The sequence below is a fragment of the Ictalurus furcatus genome, chromosome 2 (assembly GCF_023375685.1).
Source record: "Ictalurus furcatus strain D&B chromosome 2, Billie_1.0, whole genome shotgun sequence".
Classification (NCBI taxonomy): Eukaryota; Metazoa; Chordata; class Actinopteri; order Siluriformes; family Ictaluridae; genus Ictalurus; species Ictalurus furcatus.
This window is the reverse complement of record NC_071256.1, coordinates 3,896,472-3,909,643: the sequence shown is the minus strand read 5'-3', so window position 1 is coordinate 3,909,643 and position 13,172 is coordinate 3,896,472. Positions and strand designations below refer to the sequence as shown.

At 43.9% G+C, this 13,172-nt stretch overlaps 1 protein-coding gene across 6 annotated transcripts in view; it reads right to left on the bottom strand.

Annotated features, from left to right (window-relative positions):
* epha7 (eph receptor A7) overlaps window positions 1-13,025 on the bottom strand; it is a 75,355-nt gene extending 62,330 nt beyond the window's left edge. For 4 of the 6 annotated variants that reach the window (XM_053643905.1, XM_053643880.1, XM_053643890.1 and 1 more), the window contains exons 1-3: window positions 12,786-13,025; window positions 11,081-11,145; window positions 9,296-9,965 (exon numbers count right to left, since the gene is read on the bottom strand). In XM_053643905.1, coding sequence (XP_053499880.1) covers window positions 9,296-9,965; window positions 11,081-11,145; window positions 12,786-12,873 — 823 coding nt within the window. In that variant the 5' untranslated portion in view covers window positions 12,874-13,025. Of the gene's footprint in view, window positions 1-9,295; window positions 9,966-11,080; window positions 11,759-12,785 lie in introns of those variants that run through there. The other 2 variants (XM_053643865.1, XM_053643871.1) reach the window with 1 other exon arrangement.
* Between the last annotated feature and the right edge of the window lie 147 nt (window positions 13,026-13,172).

Sequence of the window (13,172 nt, the reverse complement as noted above, 5' to 3'; positions counted from 1 at the left end):
GATTAGCATTCTCTTATACTAAGAAGGAGAAGGACACTTTGAGATGATGCAAAGTGAAAGAAAATGTTGCAGATGCAGGCTTGGGAATTGGTGCACATCTTCCACTACGTTCTTGTAGTCCAAAAGAATCAACTGACGCAACCAAAATGAGGACGGACCCTGAGATCCTGCTTTTTAAATTGCACCAACTGCATCAAAGCTATGTATTAGCGATAACGCCACAAGACAACGTAAGTGTCGGTTTTCTGAAACGTGACGTTTTCTTACGTAACGCATCACCTCACTTTCGTTCCCGAGAATCGGATTTGTGTCGGCGAGACGCGTCGGCCCCCGGTCGAGAAAAAAATGAACCTTCTGACTTCTAACGTTTCTTATTATTCGAGCTACGGAGATTCGATTCGGAACTCGATCACAACCGCTGCTACGAATGCATCTGGGAGGCCCGCTACGACCGCCAGATGTTCCGCGGGTCGAATTAAGGCACGGATTCAAATGACCCGTGGAAATTCGCCCGACTTTTTTACAAGTCCTAAGCTACGTGTAATTAGGTATCTCCAACAGTGAGTGGACTACACTGAAGCGAAATGAGCGTCGCCTGAGAAGAACCTGGCCAAATGTGGAACACCTGTCATTTCTCTCTCTCTTCCCGGAGCAGCTGATGTGTTGCACGCGTATTTAGGAATGGAAAAGAAACGTAGAAGCGTAGAATTTATTGGAGGTTTATTGGCATGCCGCATTGTACATGGACAAAGTGGACAGAACTCGTGAACTCCTCGGTTCTCATGAATTCATTCTTCTCCCTGATGGAGAGAATGTCCCTGCCAGCGTTCCTTTAAAGAAAAAAGTTGTTGTTGCAGTTTCTGATTGGAAGCTAATAAGTATCGAAAACCTCAACTGACGACGCAAATGTGTCCTTCATGTCTCGTGTCCTTTCCCCTTCAGTGACTTGCTCCTTTTTTTTTTTTGTATCATCCGCTGCTTTATCTAAAAAGGCAGAAAAGTCTTGCTTTCGACTCTCTCCCGTATTGCTCTACTAAGGAATTCGGAAAATTGCAAATGCTATGCGGCAGACGATAAATTTTGGCACCCCTACGAACCGGAAAATGAAAGATGCCAACTTTAAGCACCCTTTGGAGTAAGAGTCGAATCGTTATCCTAAACGATTCCTTCAAATCTGCGTGCGCAGTTCAAGGACTACAATGAAAGCAACGCTGCGGCTGATCACAGAAAAAGAGAGGGAGGAAGAAAGAGAGATGAAAGACTTTAGATGAGAAAGGGACGTCGGTTATTCAGCATATAAGAGAGACATGAACCCAAAGGTCTGGACAGTCAAAGGCTCTATGACCACAACTAATCAGCTATACGACCATGCAGCGTCGGCACGGTTTTACATACACCCCACACACACACACACACACACACACACACAAGCAAAAGAAGATTGACAATCCGTCATTATGGTGCCACACATACCCTGTGGCTCACTCTTGCATTCATTCTCTCTCTCTCTCTCTCTCACACACACACACACTCTCGCCTTCCGATCTCTCACTACGTGAGGTCTGGAGGCCGATCGATCAGCCACCGGATCAAATTCCCAGATCTGGTCTGAGCTGCAGTGCAAATAAATTCCCACGTTTATTGATAACGGTAATCAACTCGCTCAACAAGCGCAGTTTCGTGTCTCGCCGCAGCTCCTGGACATTAAATTATCCAGGAATTATAACAAACGGAGCACGGCCGGGAAGGAAAAGAACGTCAGTCCGGATTATTTATCTGTTTATTTATCGGACGAGCCTGCGATATGGGTTCTGCCTTCCGTTCGGTCGTTTCGGTTTTACCAACGGACATCGTCACGGAGCGGCTCGACAGAAATCAGGACGTCGACTCAGTTCGCTAACGAGCAAACCAGAGACGGCCGTGGCAAGGGAAAACGTCCTGAGACGAACCTTGAGATGAACCAGATCTGAAAGGAAACACTCACCTTGTAATAAATCGTTACTCTTCTACGACTGTATATTATAAAGTATAAAAAAAAGAAGAAAAGTGTGTTGAAAGGATGTTCAGTGGTGGACGGGGTGTAGATAAAGAGTCCTGGGATGTATCTTATTCTTACAAAGAGCACAATGGTTATGATTACAGCAGCAGCTCTTTTTTTTTTTTTTCTTTTTTCTTTTTACTACACTCACCGTCGGGGGGGGGGGAAGGGGGGAGGGAGAGGATGTGCGATGTGTGATGTCTGTGACGTTAGCCGTTGCACGGTTGTTCGTACCAGTCGGGCTGGTTTGAGTATTTCAGAATCTGCTCATCTCCAGGGATTTTCTCAAACACAACAGTCTCTAGAGTTTACACAGAATGGTGCGAAAAACAAAAAAAAACGCCGAGCGAGCGACATTGCTTCGAGCTGCCAGGAAGGATCCAGTAACTCAAACAATCACTCTTTACAACCGGGGTGAGCAGAAAAGCATCTGCAAGAATATCTGCAGCGTGTAGCAATGCGATCTCAACTGCCTTGCTTTTTTTCCCCCTAACGTAACCCCCTGCTTGTTCTAGGAATTTGATCTGTTCTTCATTTACACACAGCAACGTTCAAACGTAACGCTTCGAAATGCAATTTTTTCTGGGGGGGTGGGGCTAAACCCACAACACACGCAGGCTCTTTTAACGACAAACCCATTGAGTCTCCCTCATAAACAAACATAATGAGAAATATTCCGTAATGACTGAGGTTTCTTAGTCAACAACAACAACAAAAGAGTCTTTCTTTTTTTTTTTTTTTTTTTTTTTTCCACCGAAGCAGTACTGATGTGTAAATAAAGATAACTGAACAGCCTGATTACACACAAACGCGCCGTTTTTCCTATGATGTCTCGCTAATCCGGCTTCCATAATGACGGCTTCAAAAGCTCGGTTTTTCATCATAGAAAGCACACGGCCTATTTCCATGGGGGAGAAAGAAAAAGAAAAAAAAAAAAAAAAGAAAACGAAAGAAAAGAAAACATTTCCATTTTTATAAAAGGTAAATGCTTAAAATATGCACATGGACATGGCGCGTTGTTTAAGCGCCGAGTAAACAACCTTAATAAAAATGAAAGGGAATAAATCGCAATCGCGAGTTCACTAAAAGGCATTCGAAAGTAAATATCGATCGCATGAACACTAATGCACTGGAGTCATAAAACAACCGTTGTTTAGGGTCATTAATCATCGCGGCACGGGACGACATAACCTAATGCTCTTCTTCATTCATGCAAGGTTTTGCTGACATTAAGATGTACTTTATCAGTGCGAAGCGTTACATAATTCTGTCGAAGGCGGGAAGTGATTTAGAGCGCATTTATCATTTGCGCTGTGTGACTGCCGGCGTATTTCCATCCAAACGTTGGGCATAGTTTGTGTAAATGTGATTTGTGTACTTCCAGCACCTAATGTTTGGGATATTTGCTTGAGCCAGCTAGTCAAAGGAGAACCGGATGCTATGTTATCGATTTTTTTTTATCAATAAATCATCTCTATTTAGGTGTGTCTCAATAAAAAAAATAAATAAAAAAAACATAGATAGATAGATATATATATATATTTACTTTATGTCCAACCTGAGAACTGAATGCTAAAAGATGCCATTATTTTAATGTACTCCTTAGTGATTAGAATTTAAAATACACACCAGGAACTGTTTCATTACAATACATGCATAGCTAAAGGCAGCTACGGCTGATAAATGTTTTGCTAGCTACAAAGCACTGAATCCTAAGCACTATGTCACACAGGTGCCATTATTTACTACTAATTAAATGATATGAATACTATTATACTGTTTAACGTAAAACCATAGGTACTTAGAACTATTTTAGTATACTACATACAGTATACACAGCTGTTAGCTGGATGCTAAATGGTTTGCTAGCTTGACTAAATGTTTTATCTATAAAATGTTTGAGATTTCCTTTTTGACTCTTTTGTTTTATTATTTAAAAAGAACTTCTTTTTTTTTGTTAGCATTTGGGTTTGCAAGCTAGCTCCACCCACAACTACTTACTTACTTACTTACTTACTTAGTCACAAACCGTTGGCACTGTGAACACTTTGCTAGCTAGCATTAGATATTAAAAGTACATTTAGCACAGCTGGATGATTATTAATTTTTTTTACTATGCTAATACTAATATTTTGTTATACCGCATTCATAGCTACAGGCAGAGACAAAATGGAGATGCTAAACCCTTTTCTGTCTAGCTAACACTGAATGGTGCTAGCTAGCTCTACCAGAGGGGGTGTATTACTTTAATAAACTACTTACTTGGGCAATTTGGGTGTAGCACTTTAACATCGTTATACAGCATTTAGTACTATAGTCAGAGCGCCTTATATGCTAAATGCTGGCAATTTATCCAATGCATCCAGAATGTTTTTTTACTTATTATTATTATTATTATTATTATCAGCTGAGGCTATTGTCACCCTATTGTGAAAACCCTACAGAATAAAAATAAAAACGGGACAGATGAACACTATGATGAGAAATCAAATGGCTCGTGAGGGGAGAAGAAAACAACAAAAGAACAGGCACATCTTTGGCATTTCTCAGATAATGGCGTGATGTTTTTCACCACTGCCTGGTCTTTTGAGGTCAGCGTATATTAACTTCACTTTAGCACGTTTGCGCGCGATGTGTTTCGGACAATGCAATGACAGCTCGCTGCCAGGCTGGAAGATAAACGAGGTGGCCGGGTGACCTTTGACTCGCCTAAGGAGTGACCCCCCGTGACCCCTTCTGCTTCAAAACAAAGACCCCCTACCTTCTTCTACCCGTCCCCCCCGGCAACGCTAACGCATCCTGACATCTCCGTCACAAACGCGCAAACGCGCACAAAGCTCGGATACCTCTATCCTGAAGCATGACGACAAAACCCACTGGCTTTCACACAGCCGTCTTTTACCTGTCTAAACATTCTCCACATAAACACTTGGGTAGGCTTACTCACTTTCCCCTGTCACGCCGCCACACACCCTCACTCTCGCTCTCACCCTCACCCACACACAACCCTTTGTCTTTTCTGTAATTGCTTGCTGTCTGTCCGGAGGAGACCGTGGCACAGATCTCCATTTAAGCATTCATGCTATATGCGTTTAGGCGTGCACGCATGTATACAGTATATGTGTGTACATATCTATCTATGTGTGTGTGTGTGTGTGTGTGTGTTAAGAGCAGCTTTAACCCTGAGGTGAAAGTGATATGTGAGCAGCTTGAGGGACTTGAGCTGTGGCTGAGCGGCAGTGAGGGCCCTGTTGTCAAGAGTTTCCCTCCTCAGGGAGCGCAGGCCCGGCACCTCAATCTCTCGCTAAGAGCAAAATCGATAACTTATTACATAACCTTGCACTTTTCTCCGTTTACACTCCCAAAGACAAAAACCCACAGAGGGTAGAGGAAGCTCACGTTCTCTCTCTCTCTCTCTCTCTCTCTCTCTCTCTCCCCAGTGGGAATAAATACACTCATTTGATCGTGTTTTTTTTTTTTTATTATTATGTTGGGTTTTTTTTGTTTTTTTTTAAACAAGGTGTATTTAAGCAATAATGCAGCGCTTCGGAATTCGCTAGGCCAAATTCGCCGTCCGAGCCTTCAACTGTCTGAGTGCTGAGTAAGGGTTCATTGAAGCCTGTCGTGTTTGAGTTGCGGGAAAAAAAAAAAAAAAAAATCCGATTGTTCCGTGTTCATAGATTGAAAATCCACACCGCTGAGAAGCAGATCGATAACTCGCACCGGGTCTGACTTGTTTAAACCACGCCGCTACGGAGTCGTATCGTATCGCGGCGCGAAAACCTGCTAGTCAAAGCTAGGTCAATTGCCTGAGGAGAGTAAATCGATCAAGCTCTATACGTTCATTTATTTATTTATTTATTTATTTATTTATTTGTATCATCGGTCAGACGACTAGACTGTCCCTGACACCCCAAGCTCAATGCTAAACACTTTGCTAGCTAGCAAACAAGCTGGGTTTTCTCTCCTTAGGCCGTTTGACTTAACTTGTAGGTTTTGTTACGTGATGTGATATGAACCTGACAAGACGTGGATGCTAAACTCTGTGGTAATTTAGCGCTTAGATTGAAATCCAACACCACTGAGAAGCAGATTAAAAAAAAAAACACACATATTGAGTTTGGACCGACGGATTCACATCATATCGCATTATAAAAACCTGCTAGTCGAGGAGAGCGGGAAAAAAAAAACGTCCACCACAAGCTCTGCAAGAATGCAGCGTTTTTTTTTTTTGTCATCCGTCAGGCGTTGAGTCCGTCCCTGACAGCCTCGAAGCCTGCGGCGTCCCTCCTGAGGAACTTCCCTCCATTTGAATAATTGAGATCACTTAGGCTTTGCCAGTGGATGGCTGTTTCCAGCCGTCGTGTTAACACCTGATCAATCAGCTAAATGTCACAGCTCAGAAACAATCAGCCCCCCCCCCCCCCGTACTTCCACCCTCATCCCTCATCCTCATTCACCAAGTCCTGCTGGGTAGCATTTAAAATGCAAGGCCTTGCCTGAGTGTTAGCCTAGCCTAGCTTCCCTTCACCTCTCATGTTACTGTGTGTTATTATAGCTCCACGGAAAGCTAAACCCCCCCCCCTCCACCCCTCCCCCCGCCAAACCGTCCACCTCCTTTGGGGTTTCAAGAAGCCGTCCATCATGTTCTGACTAACTTCTGTCCACCTCCCTGACGGATCAGCCGAGGCGGGTGATCTTCTCGCAGATGACAGATACGCGGTGCTAACTTCCCCATTAGCATTTTAGCAAATGTTGCATAGGGAGAAAAGGCAAACAGTGGAGCTTTGCTTTCGCACGCACGATGGGTCAACTGGCAGTCGTCTCCCCAAGCTATGCCGTACGGCTCACGACGAAATTATCTGACGTACTAAAATTGAGCAACGCGCATTCCAAGGATTGCTCAAGAAGAAAAAAAAAAAAAGAGAAAACAAAGGCCGCAATGTCTCTCTATGAGGGCCTTTTCAGTCGGGTTAAGGAACACACTGTGTCTCCATTTTCTCAGCATGGACACTGGTGAAACAGCGCATTGCAAATGAATGACCGCTATTTTCGCTTGGCTCTATGCAAAATAAACCCTGAACATTTCACATCGCTGCGTTTCAACGCCGCCAGCGCTGAAGATCCCTGGCGGTAGGAGGTACGGGTTAAATCTTGTTATTCCTGTTAAAAAAAAAAAAAAAAAAAAGCTAGAGAGATGGCGAGAAACAAAAGGGGAGAGAAATGAAAGACGGCACAGTTCCCACCCACTCCAGCACCAGGTGATGAATGACAAGATCACCGCACACGTTTGGGAGGAGGCCTGTGGAGGAACCCGTCTCGAATGACACGAAGGACAGGACACCTGAGTTACAGCTATGCTCCTTCAGAAACAAACCAAAACCAAAAAAAAAACCCCAGCCCAGACACAACCGCATAAAATGCGGTGCAGATATTAAAATGTAACGGGTGTTAAAAAAAAAAGAAATAAAATTTAAAAAAAAAAAAAAAGAAGCAGGCTCTAGAAAGCCTCGGGGCCAGAGAGTCCTCTCGGGATGGACAGAGTCAGAAACGGAAGACAAAGAGAACTAGAGATAGAGACGGGACCTCCATATTAAACAGAGCTCTGTCTCTCACAAGACACTGCAGACTGAAGACGAGGAGAATAATACGCTGGTACTTCTCAGCCTTTTCAGAACTCTGGGGAAACACTGAGCAGGGCAATTTAATACCAGGAGAAATGGCAGGGACCAAGAATGCTGACGCAGCACTCCTGCGCTCATTTTATTTAGATTAACTGCGCCTGTAATATCGCCGACGCTCGAGTCGGCAGCCCAGTGAAACTCATAACGTGACGATGTGGAGGGCATGTTGTGGAGGGCAATTGGTTTCTTTTTTTGGAGCGGTGCTGCTTTAAAAATGTCAGGAGTTTGTGAAGTTTTTTTTTTTTTCCCCCTTGTTTTTTTTTTTTGGCCAAAACTTCCAACCGGAAGGGTCAAACGGTGAAGCTTTGCTCTTACTCGACATCGACGTCAGCGTAAACTCGGGCGCTCTTCTCACGCTGGCTTTCGGTGTTTGCGCAAAGAACTTAAAAGACTCCCCGTTATTACCCTGGATGCGTTCCAGATCATTCAAACGGCAAAGTAGCACCCTGGCGTCTCCGGACTTGGCATTTCCGCTCTGAAATAACCTCTCGATGGGGCACCGTGCTGTGGGGGGAGGGGTTTCTGCTTTTTGATCATGTAATTGCATTGAGGAGCACTCTTCGCACGCTAACTTAATGATGCAGACCTGGACGTGGCGTGAAAGCCATCTCCGCCGCCCTCCTGATATTTCCGATGGAAGAAGCGTTGCCCCTCGCCACGCTCGATGAGCTGCAGAGTAGGCACCGGTACGGTGGCCAGGTTTGCACATGAAAGGCTACATCGAGCAAAGCAAGGCCACTTAAAACTAAGCGATCCCTCTTTGAGCCCTCGCCAGTTCTTGTATTCCGAGTCAGGCGGAAGGGAACAACTGACGCCAAGGGATGACCCCCCCCTCCCCCTCCCCCCGTTACTTGTGAGGCAATGGTATCAACCCTAATAGCCTTTCCTGTAAAGGAGCCTAACGACATGGAATGCCCGTTGTTTGTTTTCTCGTCTCAGTCAGGGACGATTCAGAGAGACACGGAATGACCGGCTGGACTTCCTCCAGCGTCGGGGATTTTGTGAGTGATTGACTTGGCCTTAAGCCAGATAGCAGGAGACAGAAAGAGAGAGCGTTGTTGAAGAGCAGCGAGCCAGACTCAAGTGCAAGTCATCGTTTAATCCCAATACCAACATGACCACCACTATAATTTAAGAGCTTGCTAATCAAACAATTAACTAGATCCCTTATTATTATGCCACGGATATATGCCTCCAGATTTAATCCCTCGTTATTATTCCTGTCAAATATCACGCTTCTTTATTTCTCTCTTCCACTCCTGGGCCTCTTTTTTTTTTTTTTCTCTTTGGTTCTTTCGTCTTGCACGGATAAGCAGAGCCGTTTGTGGAATGAATCTGAATTCTTTTTTTTTTCTCAGCGTGAAGTGCCATATTACTGGACTGAGACTCGTCAAATAATTACAAGAGCAATTTCCTTCACCGAATGGACCCATGAATACTTAATTCTACATAATAGCCTGATGTACATAATAATACCGCTTTAATATTACACTATTGTCCAATCGGGCGTGAGGTTAATCGATGAGGTACTGATACGGAATTTCACAGGAACAAGCGCGGCGAGTATACTTACGTTCGCACGAGTCGCCTTTCTGATGAAACCCGGCCTTGCAGATACATTTCCCGATCGGCACGAGCCACTCGCCCTCGGCGCTGCAGTGCATCTTGGGAGAGTTGTCGGCCTCCTCCTCGGCGTCGCTGACGCACGTTCCCTCCACCTCGACGAGTGAGGAAAACTCAAATCCCGTCACAGTGTCCGGGAACGTGGCCAGGTTCTCGATGATGGACCAGCACTTCTTGTAGTAAACTTTGACCGAGACGAGAGCGATGCACGCTCCGACGTCCTGGAAGGCCAAGTAGAAACCTCTGCGCGAGAGTGGCCCGATGATCCGCACCTCCGTGTTCAGCTTCATTTTCCTCTCGCCGAGATCGCCCTGCGTGAAGCTCTCGTCCGCCGCGATGGTGTCTATTTTCATATACTGGCTCTCGCGGATATTCCTGCCCATCTCGGCATCCGTCTCCTGGTAGTACAAGTTGAACGTTTCCTTGCACGTCCCGACCATACCGGGAAGGCTGTTACAGTCCCGCAGCGTGAATTTCAGCTCCACGAAAATCCTCTGAGCGTCGCCCTTTTCGATCCAGTTAGTCCGAAGCCAATTGTTTTGATTCGGTTCCATCACCTGGCACACCTGATACGTGCGAATGGGGATGAGGTTCTCGTCCAGCCCGCTGATCTCTTCCCACTGGAAAAGGCAAAGCAAATAAACAGGTCGGTCGCTGTACGTGTTCATTAACTTCATCGTCATGCTTTAAAAGAACGGTTTCCCAAACTCAAACATGGGTGCAAAACTCTCAAATCTACTTCGGTGCCCCAAATCAGTCGGAAATATATGTTGTTAGAAAAGTATTCGACTCTTATTAGTTTTCACTGCTAGAGAAAAATCGAAATCTGGAATAAAACAGGAAAGAGAGAATAAACATATTTAAAAAAAAATGTGTGTGTATATATATATATATATATATATATATATATATATATATATATATATATATATAGATATATGTATATATATATATATACACACACACACACACACACACACACACACACACTGGGTCAACCAAGAGTGGCTCAGCCAAGAAGAAATCAAAAGTATAATAATAATAATAATAGTAATAACAATAATAATAATAATAATAATAAAGAAAGAAACTGAAAAAAGAAAACTACTGCAGAGGTCCAATAACTTTTTATTTTTATTTTTTTTTAAATCTAGTAAAAGTGTATAGGCCCGAAAGGAAATCAAAATTATATATAAGAATTTGGTTGAAATAAACAATAACAAATAATGCCTTCTGGAATAACAAGCTCAGCTAGAAGATTATAGTTCATTTAAAAATAAATAAATAAATAAATAAATAATATGAACCACAATGTACAAAATGAGTTCTGGGCAAAAGAAATAAAGACCTAGACGACGTCTGAAATAAACCAAAGAGAAATGGGGGGAAATAATGGACCTAACTAAGGAGTATTCAATAAGACACAGATAATAAACTACTTATATTTAAGTAGTAATCATATTCAAGAACAGTCTAGGGAGTACGCCTTCGAAACTTCCTAATGCACTGGCAATTTGGAAAATAAATCGTTATTTATTTATTTATTTATTTATTTATTTATTTATTTATGAACTGGCGACAGCTAACGTGTGTATCGTTCGCATTCTCTCCGTCTCATCCGGTCTCCGATACCATAAACAGCCTGAGAGATCAAACGAGCATCGGAAAGATCAGATAAGGAATAAATCCCACGCCGAGTTTTCTGAAGTTGGACCCGTGACGGCTGAAGACTCACCCCGTTCGAAGGAGACGCTACCCACTCCATCTCAGTCTGCTGTGCCTTCGAGTCCAGCAGGATCACTGCCCGGGAGAAAGACACGGACACGGACACAGAGACACACGGGAATAAATGTTTCCATATCAAAACTTCAGCCATTTCAAAGAAAAAAAAAGAGCGAGAGAAAGAGAGAGAGAGAGATACAAGGCCTCCCCAGCAAGCACCAGTGACAGAGAACATCTACAGAAATAACAAATCATGACCCGTGCGAGTGTGTGTATGGTAGCTGAGCGTGTGTAAACACGCTGTTGTGCTTAGAGCCCCAAACAAGGAGCTGAATTAACATGCCAGGATTACAAAAGTCAATTTGACGAGCCAAAACACTGAATTTTGCTTTTGGCATGTTTTTGGGAAATGAGATTGGGGTGGGGAGAGAGATGGGGGTTAATCTTCACTGATGGAACAGGAGTTTAAACGACGGCATAAACACAAGCAAACAAACCCAATAATACAAAAAAAGCACTGGGTAAAATAAATAAATAAATAAATAAATAAATAAATAAACAAACACTTGTGGTGTGAGATATACATACACTCAGGAGCTGTAGCCTAGACGACCTAATTCTTCTACACAGGGCTTGTTGGTAATTAAAATGCATATGCGGTGCGCATTTATCGAGTGGCACTGGAAATGAAGAGCTGGGAGTCTGAGAAGGCAGAGGTGAATCAGGGGCTGGGTTGGTTTTTTTTGGGGGGGGGGTGTTTTTTTTTTTTGGAGGTATATTTGGGGTTTGGGCGCATTGATGAAGTTAGAAACGCTGTATATGAGCTTTGTCGGGGGGGAGGGGGGTAGTATGTTTTATATATATATATATATTTTTTTATATGTATGGAGAGAGAGAGAGAGATCTTTATGCGCTGCGGCGCGACAAATGCAAACACCCAGAAAATAATTCTTTAAAAATAAAATGATCTAAAAATAATACTACAATACTACACACACACACTTGACATAGAACCTAAGGTGCGCCGTTTACGCTTTTACGCACACCCGATGGACCTTTCCAAGTTATTAATCAGTTATCATTCTTTATAAATATATAAATATCTATCCATTATCCCTATCTCCACTGAGAAAACGACTAACCAGTAACCCCCAGCGAACAAAAGCAGTTTAGTTGTGCGACAGTAACACACTGTGGCAGGTTTTTAGCGCTCGCGTCTGATCCGACAATTAAAGAAAGGCATTCAGGATTCAGTACAAATGTTTTTTTAAAAAAAAAAACATTCAGGATTCATGACATTACGGATTTAAAAAAAAATGATTTCATATTGATTTTTAAAAAAATGATAATAATATGTCCGTTATATAAAGAGGGAAAGAAATAGCAGAGATAAAGAGTGCGCGCTGTGCGCGCGGACATATCGGGCTGCTCGGTACTGCAATATAGTGCAAGTTCTCCGGAATCCAAAAAGCGCATCAGTGCGACACCGCAACACTGTATCCAGCTCTTTACAATCCGACACCGCGTGCGTGCGTGCGTGCGTGAGTGAGTGAGTGCGTGCGTGTGTGCCAGGCAGCGCGTGCATTCAATAACAACTCTCCGTGTCCATGCTCGCGCGCCGCTCGTGACTTCTCCGCTGTCCTTTCCGCCACGGAAACTTTTTTTCTCTCTCTCTCTCTCTTTCTTTTTCTTTTTCGTGCCATCCTCCCATCACTTACCCTCTCTGGAGCTCTGCGCTAATCCGGCGCTCGCGTAAAAGCACACGCGGAGGCAGAATACAGTCCACAGGCGGCCGAGCATGGTCATGGTGCGGGGCTTTTCGGTCGGACCGTGAGCAGCTCGAGACGAGAAACAGAGGGAGAGGGGGAATTAAAAAAAAAAAAGGAAGGAAGGAAGGAAGAAAGAAAGAAAGAAAGAAAGCAAGCGCGCGCTTATATCCGTTGCCTTGCCATGGACGATGCTGCCACAGCCACCGGCTCTGAGTGAGAGCAACACGAGTGTCTCAGTCAAATAGAGGCGGAGGGGGCGGGGCCAGGGCGGGGCTAGGAGCGCTGCCAATCAACTGGAGTGACTGCAGGAAAGGGGCGGGGTTTGGGTGGAAAAAT